Source organism: Peromyscus eremicus, chromosome 1 (genome assembly GCF_949786415.1).
Source record: "Peromyscus eremicus chromosome 1, PerEre_H2_v1, whole genome shotgun sequence".
In the NCBI taxonomy this organism is placed as follows: Eukaryota; Metazoa; Chordata; class Mammalia; order Rodentia; family Cricetidae; genus Peromyscus; species Peromyscus eremicus.
This window is the reverse complement of record NC_081416.1, coordinates 165,555,994-165,582,719: the sequence shown is the minus strand read 5'-3', so window position 1 is coordinate 165,582,719 and position 26,726 is coordinate 165,555,994. Positions and strand designations below refer to the sequence as shown.

The window sequence follows — 26,726 nt, the reverse complement described above, 5'->3', positions numbered from 1 at the left end:
CTTCAGGCTCCCTCCTGACAACCTCGCCTTTGCTAATGGGCCCTAATGCCCCTACCAGCTGCTTTGCCAAACCCACAAGACCGGAGTGGGGGTGCAGCAGAGTCCAGAACTAGGACCTGGTCCTAGCCCAATGCCTTCTCTCCGCAAGCCAGAGTGATCTCCCTCCAGGATGCCGGGGTCTGTTCCTTCCCCCTCCCCTCGCCTCGCCTGCAAAAAGTGCCTCGTCACCGCTTCTGCCCGCCCCCGCCGGGCCGGGAGAACCGTGGGGTTAAGATTTGAGGACGTCAGGGCGCCTCCTAAAGCAATTCTTCAGAAGCAGAACCATAGGGGATCTGAGGTCAGGGGTTATGGAAGGAAATAGAACCTATGCCTGAACCAGAGAGGCAGTCCACCAGGGATGAGAGCGGGTTCCCACAAGGCCAGGCCAAGGGGCGGGGCGGGGCGGGGCGGGCCTCTGCATGGGAGGAGACGGGGTAGTGTTTGTGTGTGGGCGTGGTCCGCGGGAGGGCGGGGTCTCTTTTGCATATACAGCAGGCGGCGGGCCAATGGGCGGGGCAGGGGCGGGGCGCTGCCAGAGGGATGCTCCCCCGCCCCCGGAACGGAATCCTCCGGGGAGCCGAGCTGGCTCGCGCGCTTGCATCCCGCACCAGCCGCCGGCCCCGGGCCCGGCCCGCGTCAGACCGAGCCGCCGCCGCCACAGCAGCAGCAGCACTCAGGAAGCCGGGCCCAGCCGGGGCCGCGGGAGGCGGGGGCGCCCGGGCCCTGGATGTCCCGCAGCGCGGCGGCCAGCGTGAGAAGGGCGGGCGAGGGGGGCTCGGGCCGGGGGCGGCGCCGCTGCTGATGTGGCGGAGGGTGGGAGGCGGCAGCAGCGCCCGGATGGAAAGAAGATGCCAAGGCTGGAGAGGGTGGTCCTGGGTGGGGGTCTGGGAACAGGCTCCTGGCAATCCCAAACCTGCCAGACTGGGGTCTCCAGCGCAGGCCATCTCTGCGAAGGCCCTGGAAATAGGGATCCTGCGATATAGATTCCCCCCAAATCAAGGACAGGGCTACATAAATTCTAGGTATAACTCCCTGGGCAAGGTTTGGTGTTCAGGGTCCGGGACACAGTTCCTTTTTTATCAAGCTAAGGCCTTAACTGAGCCGATTCCAGACAAAATCCGTACTCTTCCCTGCCAGAGGGGTTCGTCGAACACAACAACCCTGGTTGAGGTCTTGAAGATGAGGTCCCTGGATACGGCTGCCAAGGCCAAGGCTGAGGGGGGTGGGGGTTCGTCCAAGTACTGTCTACTCCCAGGGGTCCTGGTTCCAGCCTGCCCCCCCCTCCCCTCAGCCTTTGGGCGGTGTCCCAGGCAAATCCCCTTCTCAAAACAAGGTCCCTGTGTCTGGAACTCCACCCTAGCGTGAATAAAATAAGGAGAATTTCAGGCATTCCCCTACCCCCACCTCCACCCCATGCTTAGTCAGGGGTCTCAAGACATTGGTCTCCTAGGCCACCCCCTTTGTCCCTAGGGCTGCTCAGCTGTCTAAGAGAGGCCCCACCCGGAGACAATGCTCAGCTTTCTCTTGCCAGACCTAACCCCCCAGACTCCAGAATTCAGCCTGGGCTGGGGGCGGCTCCCCAGAGACCCGGTGGAAACCTGTCTGCAGCCTCTGTGGTGACCAGCGGCTTTGTGTGTGGTATGGGGTGGGGAGGGTGCAAGGGTTGGGGAGGTGGCTAGAAGTGTGACCTGGTGTTGGTGTGACTGTGTGTGTGCTTGCCTTGCAGCTGGCAAGGATAAGGAATCCTACGTTGTCTATCTGCATGCTTGTGGTTGGATGTGGTAGTGTCCGTGGTGGTGTGTGTGTGACCCCAGTGTTTGTGTGACTGTGGATGTGAATGACAGCTGCTCACTGTTCAGGCTCCTCTACTTTTTAGATTATGTTTAGATGGATGCGTGATTGGGAGGTTGTATCTGTGGTCATGTCTTTTGTGACCCTGTGTGTGTGTGTGTGTGTGTGTGTGTGTGTGCACGCGTGTGCACTCGTGCTTTGGTATGTGTCAACATCTGTGTTGGGTTTGGACTCATGTGTGTGTCTGACTGAAGATGTGGGTGGAGTTGTGACAGTGTGTAAGTAGAATTGTGACTGTGACTGTGGCCATATGTGGCACAAGGCTGTGCTTATGTCTGACTGATTTTGTAGATGTGAGTGACACTGCATTCAGTGCAACTCTGGGTGTGTGAGTGCCATTGTATTTGAAGTCATATTGTGCCTGTGTGACTGGGTCTGTGGGATGGCGGTGTGTATGACGGTGGTTGTGTGTTCCTAGCCATGTCTGTATATGTGACTGGGGCTGTATAAATGGCTCTCCACCTAGCTGTGTGATACTGAGTATGTACGACAGGCACCTATATGTGATTTGAGTTGTGAATATCTGAAACTCTTGTCTGTTCCGAAAGGTTAGTTGTATGGGACTCAAGCTATGGATATTGCCTGTGTGCACTGGGAGTACGGAGGAGACTGGCTTCTATTCCTCTGTGTGTGTGTGTGTGTGTGTGTGTGTGTGCCTGTGTGTGTATGACCCAGTTGTCTGTGACCCTGGGTGACTCTATGCTGGTGTCCTAGACTGTGAAAGTGTGTGTGCGTATGTGTGTGTCTATGTGACTTGGTGATGAAGTGACTATATACGCTGTGTCTAGGACCATGTTTTCCATGGAAAGCCAGCTATAAATGCTATGACTAGGTCATTCCATTTATGTGTACACCTAACTATGTATATGTGATGTGGAGAATTGAATTGTGTGTTTTAAGTTAAGTTTTTTTTTTTTGTTTGTTTGTTTGTTTTGGTTTTTTGAGACAGCTTTTCCCTGTGTGTAGTTTTGGTGCCTGTCCTGGATCTCGCTCTATAGACCAGGCTGGCCTTGAACTCAAAGATGCACCTGGCTCTGCCTCCCGAGTGCTGGGATTAAAGGCATGCGCCACCACCGCCTGGTTTTTTAAGAAAGGAATTTATTTATTTTTATTTTATGTGCATTGGTGTTTTGACTGCATGATTGTGTGAGGGTGTCAGATCTTGGAGTTACAGACAGGTATGAGCTACCATGTGGGGTGCTGGAGTTTGAACCGGGGTCCTCTTGAAGGTGTTTTAAGCTTCTGTGTGTGAGATTTTGATATTAGTGGGGCTGTGACTTTGTCTATCTGTCCACGTAGGGTAGTGATTGATTATATGTGGCCACATTCTTGTCTACGTGACTTGAATCCTCATGGAGACTGTTTCTCTGTGATAGGGTGACATGGTACTGCTGTGTATGGGACACCAACATGACAGATGGCTGGGCACCATCAGCACTGATGCAGAGTGACTCCATACACAACTGCTTCTGTTATGTATGTGCCTGTCAAAGGGCAGCCATCCTTGGGTCCCTCAACCTTTGGCTGATTGTATGCTGTGTCTGTAATGCTCGGGCTGTGGCCATCAGTATCTGCAGTGTGCGGCTGTGTTTAGAGTGGTTTGTACGTAACAGTGGTCGCCATAGAAGAGTATGTCATGGCTATGATGACCAAATGTGGACATGTCACTCGTCATGTGTGGCTCTGTGAAAGTGTGGAACCAAAAAAAGGTGTATTGATGTAACTGATACTGTTTGAGGTTGAATGGCCTTATGCAGCTACAGCTGTGTGTGACTGGGGTGGCGAGGGGGGAGAACGGGACTTGGGAAGGCCAGTGTGCCTCAGTCCCTGTAGGTGTGGGAGTGTATGCAGATGTGATTGTGCCACTGTATGGGTGACCAAATAGGTGACTGATCTGTGTTTCTACCTGGGGTGTGTGCCTTAGGAGACACAACTGTCATGAGGTATAGTTGGATATGTATCAACCTTATGCGTGTGCCTGGCCCAGCTCATTGTACATAGCTAAGAAAAGGAGTGAACAGTATCAGTTGTTGGTATGAGCAGGTGCCTATGTGGGCTGAGACACATACATGCATGTGGACAAATGGCCATAGTAGAGCTGTGCATGCTGGTGAACACAAACATGTGGCCAGATGCTAGTGACGGTTGTGTCATATGACCTGAGGTGTATAGCTGTTATGATGTCTGTGTCATAAAGTATGCTGAGCTGTGACCAAATGGCTAAGAAAACTGTTGGCTGCCAGATGTGAGTGGCTATGTTTGTGTATAATCCTGGACATGACACTAGAGGGCACAGCCACTCACTTCACATCATCCCTGTGGGTATTGAGGGACCCATCAGTGTCCCCCAACACACCTACTCCTTCCTGGGCCCTTAGAACCAGGTGGCTGGTCTCCCTAGTGACAGTTGCTATGACTACCAGGGTTCTTCCTAGGGAGCCTGAGATGGAGGGGGTTGGCTAAAGTCCAAGGTGGGGGTTGAGTAGGGCACTCAATCCCCCTCAACAAACTTCTCATCTCCTCACTCCCTTGAGCAGGGTGGACCCAGGAGACCTGATCAGCATTCGTCCCCAGCCCCCTGTGGGGCCTCGGGGCCCCCTGAAACCTTCAGGACGGAGTCAGGTGAGTGACCAGCTTAACAAAGGACAGTTTGTATCGCACTTGGATCATGGTTGTGACTAGTGTGACTGGAGGAGCTGCCAACCACTGTCACACCGGCTTCATTGCATACTCAGTGACCACCAAAGCCCCCACAGTCCCAGACACGGATCCTAAACTTTCACCTACAGACGCCAACAGCCTCTTACACGCAGTGATTATATGCAGATTAAACTCTTGCAGGCATACACACTCAGACCCTCACACACCCATAGATTTATAGTTCAAGCTACATACATAGATGATCTCCACATGCTTGTCAAAATGCAGCAACAAGCACACTTCCGGATTCCTTAAGTAGCTGCTTATTCACACTAACACACAGACACATGTGTCCATATGCACATGTCTACAGACCCCCCCAGATACACACAGGCAACCACCGGCACTTACTCACTATACACCCATTCTTAGAAACACATGAGGGTCTCTAATCCCAGCGCTTGGGAGGCTGAGGCACAAGGATCAGGAGTTCAAGTCCAGCTTCAGCTACCTAGCAAGCTTGAGCCCAACATGGGCTCCGTGAGACCCATCTCTAAAGTTGTAAGATGTTGGTGTTTGCCTATAATCCCAACACCAGGAGGCAGAGGCAGGCAGAACTCTCTGAGTTTGTCAGCCTGGTCTACATAGCAACTTCTAGGCCAGCCAGGGATACATTGTAAGATGAGGAGGAGGAGGAAGAGGAAGAGGAGGAAGAGGAGATACACGTTGACAGTCCCCACCTAGTATGCACAGACCCACAGATCCAGACAGCAGTGTCTCCTTTATCTCAGGCTGGCTTTGAACTCACTATGTTACCATGGGTGGCCTTGAACTGATACCTCTGCCTCCATTACTCTCAAGTGCTAGAACTGAAGGCGCCACCATGCCTGGCTTATGTAGTGCTGGAGATGGAACACAGGGCTGCCTGCACGTTAGCAGTCAGCTCTGCTATGACTTCAGCTCTGACAGCTCCACTTCTGTAGACCGACAGCCTCACCAACAGCACCCGTGAACCCCGAAAGCGCCACGTTTTTGCTCACACTCTCACAAACGGTACTCAGCACTCTCAGACAACAGCCACTCAGTCAGAAATCACTCCGATGGCCATGGTCTCAATCCAGCTACACACAGCGTTGCCTTACAGACATGCTGTCAGCCCGGAGAATGACCTGGGATAGCCCTGCTTTGGGTTTTGAATGAGTGAGCTTATTGAATATATAGCAAGCAAAAGTAAAACGATAAATACCGAGCAGCAGATGGAAGAGTAGATGGCAGAACATCAAATGGGCTCTCACAACATTCAGCAGACACAGCTGGAGTGGCCTAATTGAGAAAGCAAATAAAAGCATCAACACCCTCACCAAAAGCCCCCTTCATACAGTCTTACTAACAGCTCCCTCTTGGACTCACACTCTCAGAGGCAACATCTGTAAAGGACAATAGTCATACCCTCTCATAGAAACATTGCTCTGTGGAAAACAGTCATGATACACCCCTTCAGGGCCAACAATCCAGCCACAGCAACATGCACAGAAAATCCAAGCTCTCATAGACAGTAACTATACAGAGGCACATAGCGTGCACCAGTGCACACGTGTGGGCACTCAGACATGCATGCCCTTCAGCAGAAATCTCCAGAGACTTGTGTTCACAGATCACAACCCACTCTTGGGGATGCGGAGTCCCTTACAGACAGCACACAAAGACACACGAACAATCATTCATCCAAGGATTCTTTATACAGCCTGCCTCCCAGACACACACTACCTCTGACTGTTATGAGCACACACCACCCCTGAGGCCCCACTTAATCTGTACTCAGTTGTCAGAGACCTGTACATATGTTACATTCTTTCTCTCTCACTCATATTCTCGCTCTCTTGTTCTCCCTCTCCCTCGCTCTTTCTCCCTCTCCCTCTCTTTCCCTGTCTCTGTCTCTCTCCTTTCACCCTTGAACTTGGAGTTGAACCTCTAACCTTGGGTGCTAGCCAAGTGCTAGCTACATGTTTACCTAGCTACATGTTCTTACCTCTGATTACCTTCTTCACTGACCCTCATATCCTCAACACCCTTGACATTATGACCCCTAGTCCTCAAACTCCAGTGTCCTGACCTCTCATTCTTTGGCTCTCTGTGGTTCTTTCCCATGATACCCCAAACCTCAGAACCCCCAAAGCCCATGACCTGCTTTTCCACCCTCCCAGACCTCCATGTCCCTTGCCGCATGTCCCCAAAGCTCTGAATGTCCAACTCTGGAATCCTCTACATAACCAATATCCACCAAGCAGAGCTACTCACCTACACCTGCTCATCTAGCAAGCCCTTAACGCTGTAGCCTCCTTTCCATAGCTCTTACCTCCATCTTTGACCCATACTCCTTTCCTGTGTCACTAGACGGGGCGGGCACCATGAACAAGTTACGACAGAGTCTGCGGCGGAGAAAGCCAGCCTATGTGCCTGAGGCATCGCGTCCACACCAGTGGCAGGCGGACGAGGATGCGGTGCGCAAGGGCACATGCAGCTTCCCTGTGAGGGTGAGTACACGGGGTGGGTGGTAGACTAGGTCACTTGTTTTGTGCCTATTGTGTGCTTGATGATCCTGGGGCACTGGGCAAAAATTATCAAAAGCTCATTGCTGTGAGATCTGCATTGTGGAGCTGTGTGTTATGAGCTGTGTGTGCTGTGACTTCCAGACTTTCCATGTTGGTATAAAACACACTGGCACGGTGGCACTTGCCTTCAGTCCTAGAACATGCCCCAATCACTTTTGTAGAATTGGACCATGAGGCCCTGCTTGCAGCCAAGACTCTAGCCACTGAGCTGTACACACACACACACACACTCCACAACCCTCCTTTTTCATTTTCAGGCTCTGACTCATTAAGTTGCTCAAGCTGGCCTTGAACTTACGCTGTAGCTCAAGCTGGCCTGGATTCAAGATACTCCTACCTCCCCTGCACTGACAGCATTCCTAACACATTCTGTCTTACACCATATATTACTTGGGGATAATTCTGCAGGGTAGAGAGTTGTCACCCAAGTCCTCAGGGGCTCACAGATAACATGCACTAGAAGGTCACAAAAGGTTGGCAACGTTTGCAAGGCTCTTTTCTTGTTCTGGGCATTCTAGTTTAAGACATATTCCACTCTCCAGGGAGATAATTGGATTCGGGGCCTGAGCTGTGGGATTCAGCCCTTCTCCCTTCTCATCTGGGAGACTAAGGCTAGGTCCGCAGCCTGATTTTCTCTTCCCTAGAAATGGACCCAAAATGTGAGGGGTTCATGTGGCAGGCACAGAAAGTGCTGGGGAAAGTGGGGAAAGAATGTCAGTTAGTAAGGGGGCATCTGTTAAATGAAACCATACTTACCACCTTTGTACTGCAGGGCTGGGGTGTGGCTTAGCAGAAGATACTTGCCTAGAATCCCCCAGTGAGGGGCTGAGGGTGTGGCTCAGTGGTAGAGCCCCTGCCTAGAACTCCCCAGGGAGGGGCTGGGGCTTGGCTCAGTGGGAGAGCCCCTGCCTAGAATCCCCCAGTGAGGGGCTGGGGCTTGGCTCAGTGGGAGAGTACCTGCCTAGGATCTCCCATTGAGGACCTGGGGGGCATGGCTTGGTGGTAATGCTTATCTAGCATGTGGAAGGCCCTGGATTCCATCTCCAGCATGAGGAGCGGGGAGGTATGAGGACACAACCAAAAGCTTAAAATTGCAACTCTGGGCAATCAAGTTTAGTCTCACTGGAGATTCTGGGGACAGTCATTGCATCAGCAGGGAACCCTGATTTCCATTTGACATTATAGGAGGAAGGGTGGGCACTGATGTGTATGTGTGTGTGTGTGTATGTTTTCACGTGTGCACATTAGGGATTAAACCAATTACCTTAGCCAGGCATCATGGCATATGCCTTTTTATTTTTTTAAACACGAGACAGGGTTTCTCTGTATAGCTCTGGCTGTCCTGGAATTCACTCTGTAAACCAGGCTGGCCTCCAATTCGGAGATCTGCCTGTGGCACATGCCTTGAATCCTAGCATTGAGGAGGCAGAGGCAGTTGGGTGTCTGAGGCCGGCCTGGTCTACAGAGTGAGTTCCAGGACAACCAGGGCTACATGAGAAATTCTGTCTTGAAAAAACAAAACAAACAAAAACCAAAACCAATGTCTTTGTGCGTGCTAGGCAAGCAGCCCACCACTGAGCTACATTTCCAGCACTGGCCTGTGTTCTGTTGAACTGATGTCAGGGTAGGTAGAGCAGCCTGTGACCTCCATCATGTCCTCAGGCACACAGAAGCACGCTGGCCCTCGGAAGGCCGAGTGCGGTGTGACGGTTCCAGCGACAGAGGCCGGACACAAATCTGCTGTATGTTTTTCTCAGCTGTGTGTCTGGGCTAGGAATGTGGTTCCTACCTTATGGACTGGACGTGCAGAGTGAATGAATACACCCGATGAGCTGAGAACTGTGTCCCTGAATGTGGAGATGCTCAGTGATGCTGAGAATGATTGATTACTGTGTTTATTTCATTTCCTCCCTTCCCCCCACCCAAGTACCTGGGCCACGTGGAGGTAGAGGAGTCCCGGGGGATGCATGTTTGTGAAGATGCCGTGAAGAAGTTGAAGGCGGTGAGTGAGGGGCTGGATCCAGGGAGGAGGCGAGAGCAGACTGGAAGAGGTAACCCTGACCAGGCCCCTCTGTTCCCTGCCCTCACCCCAGATGGGCCGGAAGTCTGTGAAGTCTGTGCTGTGGGTGTCAGCTGACGGGCTCCGAGTGGTGGATGACAAGACCAAGGTAGGAGGCCTGTATTCGGGGCGGAGGAAGGCTTCCCACCAGCCCTGGGGTATTCCTCCCAAGGGGGCCTTCTAGACTCTGCCATGTGTTCCTGCATCAGCTAGGCTGACTGCAGTCCTAATTCAGGAATGAGGGCTGTGGTTATTTGAGAGCTGGTATGGAGAGTGGGTGGGTGAGTGCACGAACTGGAGCAGCCACCTCAGCATCAACCCCAGCCACCCCCGCACCAACTGAGAAACCCTGGGCACAAGATTTAACCCCCACTGGGCTCCCGGTGCCTCTTCTTAAAAAAAAAAAAAAAAAAAAAAACAATAGGGCTGGTAATAGACCGTATCTATCATCAAATCATAAAGTCTGTGTTCGTGAGCTGTAAAATCGGGCTGGAAGGATTGTACAGTAGTTAAAGCCCTTGCCGTGGAGGCGTAAGGATGTGAGTGCTAGTGTCCCATCTGTAAATCCAGTCTCTAAAATCTCCAGAGCAAGCAGGCTAGTGAGACTAGCCGTATCAGTGAGCTCTGGGTTTGATTAAGAGACCCTGTCTCAATGATTAAGATGGAAGGGTGGCTGAGGATTACCAATCTCAGCCCTGGCTCTCCATATGCATGCACACATACATGTTCCCCCTACACACAGTGGAAAAAGTGGGGGACCACCAAAAACACTTCTGCCAGGAGCTGGGGTGTGGTGGTGCAGGTATGTGATTCTAGCACTAGGGAAATTGAGGCAGGAGGATTACAAATCCAAGGCCAGCCTGAGCTTCATGCTGAAAAAAAAATTAAAAAATAAATAAATAAAAACTTGGCATACCAACATGGTTTTGGTTTTATTTTAATTGAAACAGGGCATGGCATAACCCTGGCTGGCTTCAAACTCACTATTTTGCCAAAGATGGTCTTGAACTTCTGGACCTCTTGCCTATACCTCCCAAATGCTGAGATGGCAGGCATTCATCACCATGCCTGGTCCCTGCTGTGCTGGGGATGCGGCCTAGGGTTTCCTGTGTATTAGGCAAGCACTCTACCACCTGAGCATATCCCAGCCATATTTTGTGTTTAGACAAGATCCCCAGGATCCAGGATCTGGGACTTTTTCTGAGATAGGGGAGTGAGGATTCTAGAACCAGGTCTTCGTCCATGCTAGGCCAACAGCTGTGCCACTGAACTATCACCTGAGCCTCAGGCTCTGGGTATTTGCTCCCCTTTGCCTCCCCTGACGCCAGCCTGGAGGTGCCCAGGACATGCTGGGGGTGTTGAGTCACCTTTGCACAGGCAGTTCCTTTGCCTGAATGCTGTTCCCTGCCTTCTTGCCTAATTAATTCTGCCTCCAGAAAGCTCTCCTAGAGTCTGGGTTAAATGGTACTTCCTGGCTCCTGCAGGCGCTGGAGTGGAGTCTTTCTCCTAATAGCCTGACTGTGCCTCTAGGCTGTCTCCTCCATCTCAGATGGATCTGACAGGCTGAATCATGATCCTGGGACAGGCTGGCCCATGGCTGTCTCCATGACAGCTAGGTCCACATTTGATTCAGGATGAGATCATGTCACCGATGCACGCAGGAGAGACGGTTTACACTGCCTGCCTCCTCAACCCTTCCTAGGACCTTCTTGTAGACCAGACCATCGAGAAGGTCTCCTTCTGCGCTCCTGACCGAAACCTGGACAAGGCTTTCTCCTACATATGTCGCGATGGCACCACACGCCGCTGGATCTGCCACTGCTTCCTGGCACTCAAGGACTCCGTGAGTACTGCAAGCAGCTGGGGTTCTCTCCCTCAGTCTGCATGCCCTGGGCACAAGTGCTGGGCCTCTTTGTACCTGGGCCTCTCATCTCAAGAAGGAAGTGTGTGCAGGTTATGGTGGTGCCTTGAATTCCAGCACTCTGGAGGCTGAGGCAGGTGGCTCTCTATGAGTTTGCGGCCAGCCTGGGGTCTACTTAGTGAGCTCTAGGTTATCCAAAACTACACAGTGAAACCCTGTCTTAAAAGACAAAACAGCTGGGTTGTGGTGGCGCACACCTTTAATCCCAGCACTTGGGAGGCAGGCGGATCTCTGTTAGTTCAAGGCCAGCCTGATCTACAAAGAAAGTTATAGGACAGCCAAAGCTGTCACACAGAGAAACTCTGTCTTGAAAAAAGAAAAAAAAAGGAGGTGTGCATAGTCTCTAATGTGGAGGAGTCTGAGATGTGAGTGGGTTAGTTCATGCATACCAAGCACCAAGGAAGACATTGGTTATCATCACACACTTACCAGTTTTAGTATTATTGTGTGTGTGCACTCCTGATTGTATGTATGTGTACCATGTGCATTGCAGATACCTACAGAGGCCAGAAGAGGGCATCAGATTCCTGGAACTGGAGTCTCAGACAGTTGTGAGCTGCCTGATTCAGGGGCTAGGAAAAGAACCCAGATCCTCAGCAAGAGCAGCAAGCGCTCTTAACCACTGAGCCATCTCTCCAGCCCTTGGCCTCAAACTTTTTTTTTTTTTTTTTTTTTTTGGTTTTTCGAGACAGGGTTTCTCTGTGTAGCTTTGCGCCTCTCCTGGAACTCACTTGGTAGCCCAGGCTGGCCTCGAACTCACAGAGATCTGCCTGGCTCTGCCTCCCGAGTGCTGGGATTAAAGGCGTGCGCCACCACCGCCCAGCGGCCTCAAACTTTTGATCTTCCTGTCTCTGTCCCTTAAATGTCAGGATTACAGAAGGCATTCACTCTCAAGCTCAGCAGTTCCACAAAATTTTGCTTATGCATCAGGCACACTGTAGTCAAGATAGTTTTCTGCCCCAGGAGGCTCCCTTGGGACCTTCTCAATGTCTTGATCGTTTCCAGGATTCCTTCAGCCTCAGTATACTTTGTTTGTGGTTCTTTTCTTTTTTTCGGAATTATTTATTTATTTTTAAAGATATTTGGGGGGTCTGGAGAGATGGCTCAGCAATTAAGAGCACTTGTTTCTGTTGCATAGTGCCAGGATTTCATTCCTATCACCTACACAGCAGTTTACGACCATCCACAACTCCAGTTCCAGGGCATCTGGTACCTTCTTCTAGCCTCTGTGGACACCAGGCATGCACATAGTACACTTACATAGACACAGGCAAAACTATCATACACATAAAAATAAAATACCTTTTTTTAAAGTAGTCTGGGTGTGGTAGTACCCACCTTTAATCCCTGCACTTGCTGGGAAGAGACAAGTAGATCTCTGTGAGTTCAAGGCCAGCCTGGATTGAATTCCAGGCCATCCAGAACTACATAGAGAGACCACGTACCAAAAAAAAAAAAAAAAAAAAAAAAAACCAAAACACAAACAAACCACCAAAAAAAAAAAAAAAAATACATTAAGATTTATTTGGGCCGGGCGGTGGTGTTGCACGCCTTTAATCCCAGCACTTGGGAGGCAGAGCCAGGTGGATCTCTGTGAGTTAGAGGCCGGCCTGGGCTACCAAGTGAGTTCCAGGAAAGGCACAAAGCTATACAGAGAAACCCTGTCTCAAAAAACCAAAAAAAAAAAAAAAAAAAAAAAAAAGATTTATTTGGAACTTGAGGGATGGCATGGTGGGTAAAGTTGATTGCTGCTAAGCCTGACTCCCTGAGTTCAACCCCCAGGATCCACATGGTGGAAATAGAGAACCAACTCCCACATGCTGTCCTCTGACCTAATACACACACACACACATACACACACATACACACACACACACACACACACACACATAATGTTAAAAAATTGCAATATTTTATTTTATTCCTTGTGTGTGGTGGGAGGAGAATATAATGGTTTTATCAGTTATCTGCTTGACTTTGTAACAAATTGCTCTGAAATTCTGTAGCTTATAATTACACTTACTTCTTTTTTTTAATTATTTACTTTGTGGTGTGTGTGTGTGTGTGTGTGTGTGTGCGCGCGCGCGCCAAGTACACGTGGACCACAGTGCATGTGACCATCAGAGGACAACTTCCAGAACTTCCAGAAGTCAGTTCTCTCTTACTATGTGGGTCCTGGGGATTGAACTCAGGTCATCGACCTTCATTCCAAGTGCTTTTACCCACTGAGCCATCTTGCTGGCCCTCTCTCTAGAGTTTTTAAGAATTTGAGGGCGGTGGTGGTGCACGCCCTTAATCCCAGCACTTTGGAGGCAGAGCCAGGCGGATCTCTGTGAGTTCGAGGCCAGCTTGGTCTCCAAAGCGAGTTCCAGGAAAGGCGCAAAGCTACACAGAGAAACCCTGTCTCGAAGAAAAAGAAAAAAAAAAGGTTCTTTTCTGATAAGAAGCTTGATGTCAGTCAGATTCCTTAGTGTGTGACTTGACCTCTTCCTTTCTTCCTGTGCTTTTAAGAGCTTTTGTTGTTGGATATTATCACTGCCCTAAGCGGAGCATAAACTTAATGCATGACTGTCTAGTTCAGTGTACTTAAAGAAAGTTCTTAGGCACGCAAAAAAAGTAACAGGGCTGTTAATTTATGCAAAATGGCTTTCAAATTAGAGGTCTCTTCGCATTTAAAGAGACAATAATGGTAAGGGGAAAACAGATAAAAGAGAATAAAAGTTTCATTACAAGTATGTAGTTTATTAAAAGTGTTTGGAACATCTGCTCACAAGATGACCCAGTGAGTAAAGGTACCCACCCTCATCCAGGTTCAACCTAAATTCAATCCCTGGAATATTTATATGATGGAAGAAGAGACAGAATTCTTACAAGTTGTTCTCTGGCCTCCACACTGGTGCTGCTGTGATGTTTATATTTCTCTTCCCCCCAAAAAAGTATAATAAACTTTAATTTCTTTTTTTTAAAAAGAAAAAGAATTTGAGGGAGGCCTAGCTGGGGCGTCCTGACTCCAGGGCCTCTCATTTCATTACACCTCATAGGTAGTGTCTGGGGCTGTTAAATCAGCAGACTGGCTAGGTCAATCCCCCCCCCAAAACTATCAGAGCACCCCTCCATAAATCTTTCCAGCATGGATACCACAGGAAGACTGAGGGCTCTAAAGTGTGTCTCAGGCAAATGTGAGCGAGGGAAAGTGACTGAAGCTGTGTGGCCATTTTGGACATGGTTTTGACATCACCGAGCCTGGCCCCAAGGGACTGTGTGTGTTCAGTGAGCCACAGAGGCCTTTCCAGGTTAAGGGTGGAGGTGGGGGTGGTGGGCGGTGTGGACATGGCTTCCACTTCTGTTGAGGGACTGAGGAGTTTTGGAGAGCACATGGGGTGAGATATTAGCTGTGGCTATTTTTGGAAACTGTGCTTGCCCGTGGTTGGTGGTGTGGATTCAGTGTCCAGCCACCTGGCTGTGTGTGGGATGTTGGGCACAGTGACGTCTCCACTCTGGGGATAGCCACCGTGGCTTCTCCAAGGGTCGTTGTGATCATACACAGCCAAGTTTTCAACATGGTCCCACAGTCCCTTCCTCCTGATGTGGCCACACGGAATGCATCTTTTTCTGCTTGTCACTTAACTTGGCTCCTTTAGTTGGCTTTTGAGGACAGACAGACAGACCTCATTTGGGCACTCATGTGTGACCTTCAAGTTTGATAACATTACTCTGTTCTCTTCCTTGTTGCCTTGAGACAGGGTCTCTCACTGAACCGGAAGCTCACCAATTTGGCTAGGCTGGAAGTTCTCAGAACCCACCTCAGGTCTCTTCCTCAGGTTGGGGTTATAGGTTACGCGGAGCCATGCCTGGCCTTTTATGTGGGTGCTTAGTGATTCAAACTCAGGTCCTCAGCGTCTGTAGAACATGCACCACTATCGACCGAGTCATCTTCCCCAGACTTGCTTTGACTTTTAAAGAGAGTCTCATGTAGCCCAGGCTGGCCTCAGATTTCCTATGTAGCCGAAGATAACCTTGAACAAGTGCTGGGATTTCAGGCATAAAGCACCAGGTCCGGCAGATTTTAAATAGCAATAATGGAACTCTTAGTATTTCTTCAGTTTAACTTTTTAAAAATTTTGAAGTGAAACATGTAAAATTGGCCATTTTGAATTGTACAGTGAATTTGGGCATGGTTCGAAGCAGGAGATTTGGGAATATAAGACCCCCCCCCCCATGAGCTATATTATGACCTCTAGGTCACTCTGGGCTACCTAGGTCCCCCCACCCACCCCCCCAGGCCCCATCTCTCAATAGCTTAGTTTGTTTTGGGAGTTTTGTTTGCTTGGTTTGTTTTTTTGTTGTCTTTGTTTGTTTGTTTGTTTGTTTAAACAGGATCTCATTATGTAGCCCAGGCTGGCCTCAAACTCACAGAGATCCACCTTCCTCTGCCTCCCAAATGCTAGAATTAAAGGCATACACCACTCCAGGCAGATTGATTTATGTTCAAGGTTGGCTTGGCTGGTCTGGATCCCTCAGAATTCCATGTGAATTTCAGAATCAGCTTTTCCATTTCTGCAGACACCATTGGGTTTCACAGAGATTTCATTAACTGAGCTCCCTCTGGGGAGTATTGCTGTCTTCCTGTATTGACTTCCAGTCTAGGGACACAGGATATCTTTCTGTCTATTAGGCAGTCTTTAGTTTCTTTTTTGAAGTGTTTTGTATTTCCAGCGTAGGTACCTTGTGCCTCTGTGGTTATATTTATTTTTGTGTGTGGATATGCTTGTAGAGGCCAGAGGTCAGCATGAGAGATCTTTTCTCATCACTTTCTACCTTCTTTTTGTTTCTTTCCATTTGTTTGTTTGTTTGTTTTTTAAGACAGGGTTTCTCTGTGTAGCCCTGGCTGTCCTGGAACTCACTCTGTAGACCAGGCCTCGAACTCACAGAGATTGTCACACTTGACAGGAAACATCTCAACCTGCTGAGCCATCTCACCAGCCTCCACAATTGATTCTTTTTTTCTTTTTTTTTTTTTTTTTTCCTTTTTCCTTGAGACAGGGCCTCGCTATGTAGCCCAAACTGTCCTGGAACTCACTATCTAGACCAGGCTGGCCTTGAACTCCCAGAGATCTGCTGGTCTCTGCTTCCTGAGTGCTGGGATTAAATGACTGTGCCACCATGCCCAGCATGTCTTTAATTTTTTGAGCAGGGCTCTCTGCCCAGGCTGGTCCTGATTTTCCTGGCTCAAGTGATTGCCCTGTCTCAGTCTCCCGAGTAACCAGAACTACTATTACTAACTTCTTGTTTAGGGAGTGAGGCTGTAGGATCTCACTTTAACCCAAACAGGCTTCCAAATTCCAGATCCTCCTGCCTCAGCTTTTGAAGTTCTGAAGTTACATACAGTCTTAGCCTGTAACCACTGCATCCCAGCTCAAGGCTCTACGCTGTGCTCATCTGGTTGGCAGATAAGCACTCAGGTCTAGAGAGACAAGGGATTCAGCTGGCGTCCCCTGGCTGCAGACATCCAGCCTGGTGTGACCTTTCTAACCAGGCCACCTCTCCTGCAGGGTGAGAGGCTGAGCCACGCTGTGGGCTGTGCATTTGCCGCCTGCCTGGAGAGGAAGCAGCGGCGGGAGAAGGAGTGTGGAGTCACGGCCGCCTTTGACGCCAGCCGCACCAGCTTCGCCCGAGAGGGCTCCTTCCGCCTGTCGGGTGGCGGCCGGCCCGCGGAGCGCGAGGCTGGGGACAAGAAGAAAGGTGGGTGCTGTGTGCATTGGGGAGGGATGGCACAGGTGCAGCGAGAGCATCTAGGGATCCCCGCAGAGGAGTTGTAGTTTTCAAGACAGGGCACCATCGGCAAAGGTTGACTACATTTGCAGAGCAAATCTCAATTTTAAGAATTTGTGAGACAGCGTTCTACAGGTACCAACCTGAGCGGAGCTCACCACAGCACATTCGGTCTCCAAAATCAGGGCTTCAGTAAAGCAGTTGGCATGGGGGCACTTGCCTTTAACACCATCACTCAGAGGCAGACAGAATCTCTGTGAGTTCGAGGCCAGCCTGATCTGCATAGTGAGTTTCAGGACAGCCAGGTGATACACACACGCACACACACACACACACACACACACACACACTGCATAGTGAGTTTCAGGACAGCCAGGTGATACACACACACACACACACACACACACACACACACACACACACTGCATAGTGAGTTTCAGGACAGAGGTGATACACACACGCACACACACACACACACATACACACTGCATAGTGAGTTTCAGGACAGCCAAGTGATACACACACGCACACACACACACACACGCACGCACTCACGCACACACACACATTAACTCACAGCCATCTATAACTCCAGTCCCAAGGGACCCAACACCCTCTTCTGGCCTCCGAGAGTACTGCACACATGTGCGCAGACACATGCAGGTAAAACACCCATATGCATAAAATAAAAATAAAGATTCAAAAGACAGCTTTTAAAAAAGGTGTGAAAATTGTCGTCAGGTGAAGTGCCTGGTGCAGCTTCTGAGTGTGCGAAGGGAACTGTGTGCAAAGGCCGTTCTGATTTCCAGGGTCTCTGCACCGTGGAAAGCACTTCACTGCTTGCCCAGGCAGAGGGGCGTTTACAGTGAGGTCTGCCTGGCTGAGCCTCTCCCAGCCTGAGGCACCGCCTTTCCCACTTAGCTCACTTAGCCTGGCAGCAGAACCCCTCACACACAAAGTTGCTTGTCAGCACTGAACTCATGGATGGCTTCACTGGCCTTGCAAGGTCGTCTGGGGGAGGGAGCCCAGGAACACTGGAACACAGAGGGGCAGGGAACTTCTTGAAGTAACACAGCAGTGAGATGAGGGGAGAGGTGGCTTCCTGTTTCCAGCCTGTCCCAGAAGATGGGAGAAAGCAGCCCTAAGCAGTAGCCCCTGCCCCCCCACACACACACGCCCCAGAGTAACTGGGGTACTCAAGCTGTAGCTGTGGTGAGGCTCTGATTTGAAGGAGGGCAGTGCGTGTGTGGCGAAGGAAAGGGACCTGCTCTTGAAGAGCCTGCATTTTTTTTTTTAAAGATTTATTTATTTAGTATGTATACAGTGTTCTGCCTGCATATATGGCTGCAGGCCAGAAGAGGGCACCAGATCTCATTACAGATGGTTGTGAGCCACCATGTGGTTGCTGGGAACTGAACTCAGGACCTTTGGAAGAGCAAGCAGTGCTCTTAACCTCTGAGCCATCTCTCCAGCCCAAAGAGCCTGCATTTTGAAATGTAGAGTCCAAAGTTTCCTTAAAGTGTGTGTGTGTGTGGGGGGGGGGTCCCAGGTTGGAGGGAACCCAGGCTGAGGGGTTAAAACAAATTGGGAGGGTTCTGAAAGGATGTGAGCCAAATCAAGTCTAGAATCACTGGTACAGCTGGAGAAAGAAGCATAGAGGGGGAGGGCAGAATAGTGGGAGACAGGGAAACGGGGGTGGGGGGACAGAGAAAGACCACAGGAAGTTACAGAGCCCTGTGACTTCATTCATCAACTCAGTTTTCATATCTGTAAAATGGCGATAATCTTGACCATGTGAGCGGTTGTTTGAAGTGGATGAGTTAACATTGACAAGGCTCCTGGGGCAATGTCTCACAGCTGTTCATGTATCCAGTAAACGTAAATGATCAGGAAAGGAGAGAGGGCCCATGGGGGATGAGAGCAGCTGAGGAAACAGAGCAGGGACAGGAAGCTACAGAGGTGGAGGGTCAGGCTAGAGGACAATTTCCCAGTGGCTTCCTGAGGAAGTGATCTTAGCTTGGGTGGGAATCATGAACTTTTCAGAGTCTTGGGGACAGGATGTGTGGGGTCACAAGGTAGGGGACCAGGTGGGGCTGGATTGTAGCTCAGTGGTAGAGCCCCTGCCTAGAATCCCCCAGTGAAGGGCTGGGGGTGTGGCTCAGTGGTAGAGCCCCTGCCTAGAATCCCCCAGTGAGGGGCTGGGGGTGTGGCTCGGTGGTAGAGCCCCTGCCTAGAATCCCCCAGTGAGGGGCTGGGGGTGTGGCTCGGTGGTAGAGCCCCTGCCTAGAACCCCCAGTGAGGGGCTGGGGGTGTGGCTTGGTGGTAGAGCCCCTGCCTAGAATCCCCCAGTGAGGGGCTGGAGTGTAGCTTAGCATACTGTTGGCTACTGTACACAGCACCCTGGGTTCCATCTCTAGCACTATAAACACGAGGCCTGTTGGGCCTGGTTTCCAATGCCGTAAGTGAGGTCACTAACAAACTGCCTCTTGTGTCTTTAGCAGAGGCAGCCGCTGCTCCCGCGGTGGCTCCTGGCCCTGCCCAGCCTGGGCATGTGTCCCCGACACCAGCTACCACATCCCCTGGTGAGAAGGGGGAGGCAGGCACCCCAGTGGCTGCAGGCACCACTGCCGCTGCCATTCCCCGGCGTCATGCACCTCTGGAGCAGCTGGTTCGCCAGGGATCCTTTCGTGGGTTCCCAGCGCTCAGCCAGAAGAACTCCCCCTTCAAACGGCAACTGAGCCTGCGGTTGAATGAGCTGCCGTCCACACTGCAGCGCCGTACCGACTTCCAGGTGAAGGGCACAGGTGAGCCCTGGGATCAGGAGGATGGAACATCAGAATCAGCACCGTCGGACGGGGGGAGGGGTGGGGGTGGGGGGTGGGGGGTGGGGCGGCAAGGGATAGAGGAGAGATGGTGTACAGTGTGATCGATTAGCACTGTCTGCCAGGGGCAAAGGTTAAACATGTGGAACATATGGTCATTAACAATGTCTGCCATGAGCAAGGAACAGAAGAGAGCTAGCACAAATCATGATTGATAAGTCGTGTCTGCTGTGGGAAAAGTGTGTCTGCTATAGATATGTAGTACAGTCATGATCAGTTAATAGTTCCTGCTGTTACTGGGGGGGGGGGCGGGGGAGGGGAGGCAAGGTGGCACACATGCCTGCTTCAGGCAGGTAAGTCTACCATGGGCAAGGGAAAGAAAAGAGGCAACATGGATGTCCTTTATGTCCAGGACAAAAGCACCATAACTTAATGCTCTTTCCAAACATTTGATGGATATCTATGACATGTATTAAATGAATAATAAAAGGATCTCTCTGGCTCAGGAAAAGAGAGGATTGCAATCGATTAGCAATGTCTGCCTTGGTCAGAGAGAGTAGAGGGATAGCACACATCATGATACCCTGATGTCTGCCTTGAGCAAAGAGATCGATTTGGAGCACGACAGTAGGCTACACGATTAATTGAGCAAAAATTTCCCTGGGCCAGGCAGAAAAGAGAGCTGCTGTATGTTCTGTGTTTGCCTAAAGGAGACTTCCAGAATTTGGTCAATAGAATTACAAAATCTGTCCAAGTAATGGGTAGAGTAGTAAGCAAAGGGCACAGTGGAGGTAGGGTGCTGGGGAAGCATTGTATTTGATTATTAATGTCTGTTCTGGGCCAGGGAAAGAAAAGAGGTGCTGTTTGTTGTGACCTAAAAGCAGTATCTGAGTGAGGCATGCTGGCACACACCGGTGTTCCAGTGCTCCAAAGGCAGAAGGACCATGATTTCAAGGCCAGCCTGGGCTACCTAGCAAGATCCTATCTATGAAAGCAATGTCTGCTCTGGGCAGGAAAATGAAACACTTGGTGCAGCACGATGCTGTTGCCACAGGGAACCAGGCGAGGGGCTGTGGAGAGGTCCTGAAGCCAGAGTCTGACTTCTGCTGCTTTCACGTGCCTCATGTGGGACTCGGGCTCCCCTGGCTGTGGAGATGGGTATGGGAGCATGTTAATTTGTTTCCGCTGGGCTAAGGGCAGGTGACAGTGCATATTGAGAATGATACATACTCCATGTCCTGCAGCACTCCTTGGCTGCCACACCCTCACATTTGCTGTCTTCACGCACCCTGACATCAAACACACATGGAGCTGTCATGCATGTGCTTGAGATGCAGGCTTCCCAAGCTCAAGTCGGAGCTTCACACTCCTGCGGCCAGTTGCACACTCACTTGAGAGTGAGTATCCATACAGAAATTTCACGTTCTGACATACGTGCCATAGACACTGGAAGTCACAAACTCAGAGTTGCATGTGTGCGGAAATCACCTGCACACTGAAGTCGCACATACACCAGAGGTCTGCACTCAGAAGTCACATGCCCAGATTTACATGTTTAAAATGCCACACACTGGGCTGGAGAGATGGCTCAGCGGTTAAGAGCACTGGCTGTTCTTCCAGAGGTCCTGAGTTCAATTCCCAGCAACCACATGGTGGCTCTTAACCATCTGTAACAAGATCTGGCGCCCACTTTTGGCATGCAGGCAGAATACTGTATACATAATAAATAAAGCTTTAAAAAAAAATGCCACACACTTAGCTTCTCACAAACTCAAAAATCTCCTACATGCAGAGTCTCTCTCTCTCTCTCTCACTTCTCTCTCTCTCTCTCTCTCTCTCTCTCTCTCTCTCTCTCTCTCACCCCCCCACGCCCCCCCCACACCTATAGTGTACATGTAGACGCTCAAGCAACACCACACATCTGAACCTCCATCACACTTGGAGGCCACATCCTCAGACCCTGCATTGCCTTTTTGGATGAACACATGCAGATATTACAGAAATTGATCTGGAAACCCACTTGAGTCTCTACATCACATTCACCTCGTGCCCTTGAAGACAGCATAGAGATCTGCTGCGCATTGCACATGCCGGTCTATGGCTTCTCTAAACACTGCCTTTGTCTCTCCGAGGCTCTTATGAGACCACCATGTCCCCGTCTTGCTGGCATGGTTTAATTTCTACCACGATGATGTGTGCGTTGAGCCAGGCCTGCAGGGGTGACCTCCGCAGTAGGATATGTGACCCCCAGCCTGTGAGCATCCATGCAGCCAGCATCCGTTCCTTCAGGTCCATGCACTTGACTGTCCATCTGGCAGAATGCACTAGTTAATTAATGCACATTGTTGGTAGTTTTCAGCACCTCTTCTGGTTGTCGTCACTTAGATCTTGAAATCCTGGTTTGGGATTCCTGTGACTGTCAGGAATCAAATGCCACATACTGACTTTTGCTGTGGCCACACACGTCCGTGTGCACAGTTATTTTAGTGGCCGTGGTCACCTAGTGACCTACACACCTCTGGAAAAGAAGGCCAGGTCGTACCAGGGTAAAGGCGGGGTTGCAGCGGGCCAGGACCTGTTTGCTCATGTCATGTCTGCTGTTCTGTGACTTCACAGTGCCTGAGATGGAGCCTCCTGGTACCGACAGCGATGGCATCAATGCTCTGTGCACACAGATCAGCTCATCGTTCGCCAGTGCGGGAGCGCCAGCATCAGGGCCCCCGTCCGCCGCAACAGGTAAGCACAGCCCTTCCACGGAGCAGCCACGCAGAGTGGCCCTCCTGCATTCCTTTGACCGCGAAGGGCCACCGTGGGGGTCCCAGGAATGGATGGTTCAAGGTTAGAGTCATAGAACTGTGTATTGTCTCAGAGCCGCGGGATGACTGTAGAACCGTTGTATTGCCTTGGGACTGTGGGATGAGTTCAGAAGTAGAAATCATCCTGAAGACATGGCTTGTCATGGAACCACGGAACGACAGACCTAGCCATGGACTGCCCCAGAGGCCTGCATTGTCTTCGTGCTGTCGGCTCACTTTTAGAACCACGGGGCCACATCAGAGCCTTGAGAACAACAGATCACCTGAGAGCCGTGGCTTCTCCAACCTCTGGAGTGTCTCAGAAGCCCAATGGTTAAACATGTGCCCCCAGAACCTTAGTAAAGTACAGACGCAAGGCAGTGAGATCTTCCAGCGTTGGGTAGTACAGTCTGAGAAAGACATGTGCGGTCGTAGAATCCCAGCCTCTGAAAATAGGCCTAGACATACTGGAGTTAAGGCGATGGTTAGAATCTTTTTTTTTTTTCGAGGCAGGGTTTCTCTGTGTAGTTCTGCGCCTTTCCTGGAACTCACTTGGTAGCCCAGGCTGGCCTCGAACTCACAGAGATCCGCCTGGCTCTGCCTCCCGAGTGCTGGGATTAAAGGCGTGCGCCACCACCAGATGGTTAGAATCTTTAACATCAGACAGTACTGGCCGTGAAGGGCAGTGGGGTGTGTGGGCCTCGAGCATTGATCTGTTTAGACATTTCCAGCAGGGGCCGTGGAGTCTTGGAACTGTCCGTTCTCCCCACTGCAAACCTGTTAGGAGTTAAGGTCATCTGGACAGCGAGTGAGGACTGAGCTGGGATTCAGAGCCGGTCTTGCTGTGGAACCTGGCTGCCCTGATCCCCAGGCCACACTGACTCCTAGTCTGGGATTCTTCATGGCAACCTATACCTTTCACTTGCCTCTCTCCAGGGACTTCTGCCTGGGGTGAGCCCTCTGCACCCCCTGCAGCTGCCTTCCAGCCTGGGCACAAGCGGACACCTTCAGAGGCTGAGCGATGGTTGGAGGAAGTATCCCAGGTAGCTAAAGCGCAGCAGCAGCAGCAGCAGCAGCAGCAGCAGCAACAGCAGCAGCAGCAGCAGCAAGCAGCCTCCATGCCACCGATGGCCACCATGGCCCCCACCCTTCCACCCTTTTCTGCCCCAGTGGGGCCCTTTGACACTGCAGCTGCCCAGGTGGCTGTGTTCCTGCCACCCACACACATGCAGCCTCCGTTTGTGCCCGCCTACCCAGGCCTGGGTTATCCACCCATGCCCCGGGTGCCTGTGGTGGGCATCACACCTTCACAGATGGTGGCCAACGCCTTCTGCTCAGCTGCCCAGCTCCAGCCCCAACCTGCCACACTGCTTGGAAAAGCCGGGGCCTTCCCCCCACCTGCTGCACCCAGTGCCCCTGGTGGCCAGGCCCGTCCACGTCCCAATGGGGCCCCTTGGCCCCCAGAGCCAGCGCCTGCCCCAGCCCCTGAGTTGGACCCCTTCGAGGCCCAGTGGGCAGCATTAGAAGGCAAACCCGCTGTGGAGAAGCCCTCCAACCCTTTCTCCGGTGACTTGCAGAAGACCTTCGAGATTGAACTGTAGCCCAGGTTGCCCTACGCCCACTCCATCAGCCCCAGGTGTACCACACTCAGGAGGGGAGGCCCAGCCTCTCCCCTGTTGCCGCTCCCCGGGCTGCGCCCCTCACCGCTCCCTTTAAGCCCTTCTCTCCGCCCACCCCTCACAAACCACTACAGAACCAATATTGTGATGCCTAGGTTGCACCAAGATGGAATTCAGGGATGGACCCAGCCTGGCTAAGGGAACCATTTCACTGCCGGACTTAGGCTGGCGATGCCCCTTCCCTGGCCCCAGACACGGAATGCCCTCGGTTCAAGCTACTTTCCCCAGTTTCTTCCACCTCCAGTGTTGGGCAGGATGGAGGAGGGTTGTCCACTTAGGGGCGCTTCTGGGCCCACCTCAAGTCTGGTCATCCCCTCCCCGCCCCATACACACAGCACAAGCCAAGGGCTTCCCCTCTGCCCACGCTGCGTTCACTGCCAATGCTGTGCTTGCCCAGCCCCCTCCCCCATTCGGGGGCCATGTCTTCCGGAGGGCCGAGGAATCACGGGGTGGGGCCCGATTGGGGACCCAGGAGAGGGGGAGGGGGGAGGGATGAAGACGCTCAGTTACCTCATGTTGGTGCCCGCTGGGGAAGGGTCCCAGAAGAAGAGGAAGGGGTGCCTGGCGGGTACTTTTCTATCTTTTATTTCCAGATTTTTTTTGTATCTAAACTTGCAGATTTGTATTATACAAGGACAGCCAATAAAGGAAAAATATAATGGTGGCCATTGGGAAAGTGAGGTGCGTGTAGGAGGGTGTTATTGTAGAGACTTTCCTCCTGCCGAGCATGGCCATCCCTGTCTGTGATACCAGTATTAGGGACCTGGAAGCAGCGGGACTGGGGTTCAGGGTCAGCCTCAGCTGCCATTGTCTGAGGCCATCTTGGATTTCATGAGACCTTGTCTCAAAAGAAAGGAAGCCCTTTCCCCTTTTGTCATTTTAAAGATCCCCCTGAGCAGTGTTCCTCAGACCTATCTTGTGGATACTAGAGGGAGCCCAGAATTAATCACCCCTTAATTAATAACAGACTTAGAAGCAAGGAATCAGAAAGGCACATTCCAAGTTTCTGCTAATTAGTTCGATATCAACATCCCAAGTGGTTCATCAATGTGTATCTTGGACCACACTGGGAAATGCCTGTCAGTTGTACTTTCCATAACTAGGGTCAAAGTTTCCCCTGGCGGTTTCTGTGTGTGTTTTGTTTTTCATTTGTTTGTTTTGAGAAATAGGGTCTCACTATGTATGTAGCTCTGGCTGGCCTAGAACTCAGAGATCCACCTGCCTCTGTCTCCATAGTGCTGGGATTAAAGGCATGTGCCACCACATGGTGTCCCCTGGCATTTTAACCCCACCCCGCACCCCCACCTCCGCCACCGCCGCCGCCACCGTGTTATTGTTTAGGTCCCTTAACATAATCTATGAGGCCTTTAAAAAATTGGACTAGGGAGCTGAGCCTGGTGGCTTGGAAGGTGGAAGCAAGAGGATCGGGAGCACTCCAGGTCATCCTGGGATACATAGCTAATTTGATCAAGGCAAGCCTGAAGCACCTGAGACCTCACACATGTGCGCGCACACACACACACACACAGGCATGCATGCATGCATGCACACACACACACACCAAATACTGGGGTTGTGGCTCAATGAGAACGTGTTCACCTGGCATGCATGGGGCTCCAAACATGAAGCGCCTGAGACTGTCACACACAACACACACACACACACAGTACTGGGGGTGTGGCTCAATGATAAAGTGTTTGCCTAGCATGCATGGGGCTCTGGTTCCATTCCCAGCATTGCAAAAAGAAAGTAGATAAATACATATCAAACTATGTATTTTATACTTTAAAACAACATGATTTTGTGCAACCCAATCAGGGCACGCACCTGATTGGGGAAGAAGGAAGAAACCGGGACTCAAACCCCAAATTCTGGCCAACCTTGAAGCCAGGCTTAAGGCTGGGATCTGGCTTCAAGAGCTTCTCCCAGCTTAGGAACTCCAGCACCAGGGACCTTGAACAGACAATTGTGCTAGGGTGAAGACCCCAGGCACCGGCAGAAGACTTGGCTAGAGATGAGCCACATCTGGTCACCCCTAGGGCTTTGTTCAGTTGGAACTTCTCTCAAGGCCCCAAGCCCCATCCTAGTCTTTCATGACAGGGACAGGGGTGGTCTGAGCTAATGGACAAATGAGAAATGGCACACAGCACAAAGTCATCAGAAACAGAGTCAAGACCATGCACCTGCCCCAGACTGATGCATTCTCTCTCTCTCTCTCTCTCTCTCTCTCTCTCTCTCTCTCTCTCTCTCTCTCTCCTCTCCAGGGTCTCTTGGCTAGCCTGGAACTCCTTTTGGAGTCCTAGCTTGTCTGGAACTTGTGTGGCTCTTGCCTCCGCCTCCCCAGTGCTGGGATTGCAGGTATGGGCCACCACGTCCAACCTCCATCTGATTTTTACGCAGCCTTTCTTTCCTGTGACCAGGGCAGTCTTTCCCAGAATTGCCCCTCAGTAGCCCTGCACATGAAAGAGAGACCGTGGCCGCCGCAACTCTTATAAAGGAAAACATTTAACTGGGGTTGGTTTACAGTTCAGAGGTG

General features: G+C 51.1%; 1 protein-coding gene across 2 annotated transcripts; it reads left to right on the top strand.

Annotated features, from left to right (window-relative positions):
- Positions 1-667: 667 nt before the first annotated feature.
- Numbl (NUMB like endocytic adaptor protein) lies at positions 668-24,866 on the top strand. Of its 2 annotated transcripts, none has more exons than XM_059279553.1 (10): positions 668-790; positions 4,428-4,512; positions 6,925-7,064; positions 9,070-9,144; positions 9,236-9,310; positions 10,904-11,044; positions 16,675-16,864; positions 19,393-19,698; positions 22,333-22,452; positions 23,448-24,866. In XM_059279553.1, the coding sequence occupies exons 1-10, from the start codon at positions 767-769 to the stop codon at positions 24,110-24,112; spliced, it is 1,821 nt and encodes a 606-aa protein (XP_059135536.1). In that variant the 5' UTR covers positions 668-766; the 3' UTR covers positions 24,113-24,866. The 2 variants fall into 2 exon arrangements, with proteins under 2 accessions (XP_059135536.1, XP_059135542.1); XM_059279559.1 differs by lacking the exon at positions 668-790 and adding an exon at positions 1,283-1,677.
- The last annotated feature ends 1,860 nt before the right edge of the window (positions 24,867-26,726 follow it).

Excerpts from the sequence above, each read along its gene's own strand:
- Numbl (XM_059279553.1), top strand. The coding sequence starts at position 767 with ATGTCCCGCAGCGCGGCGGCCAGC. Across the intron at positions 9,311-10,903 it reads TGGTGGATGACAAGACCAAG|GACCTTCTTGTAGACCAGAC; the intron begins GTAGGAGGCCTG and ends AACCCTTCCTAG. Across the intron at positions 11,045-16,674 it reads TCCTGGCACTCAAGGACTCC|GGTGAGAGGCTGAGCCACGC; the intron begins GTGAGTACTGCA and ends CCTCTCCTGCAG.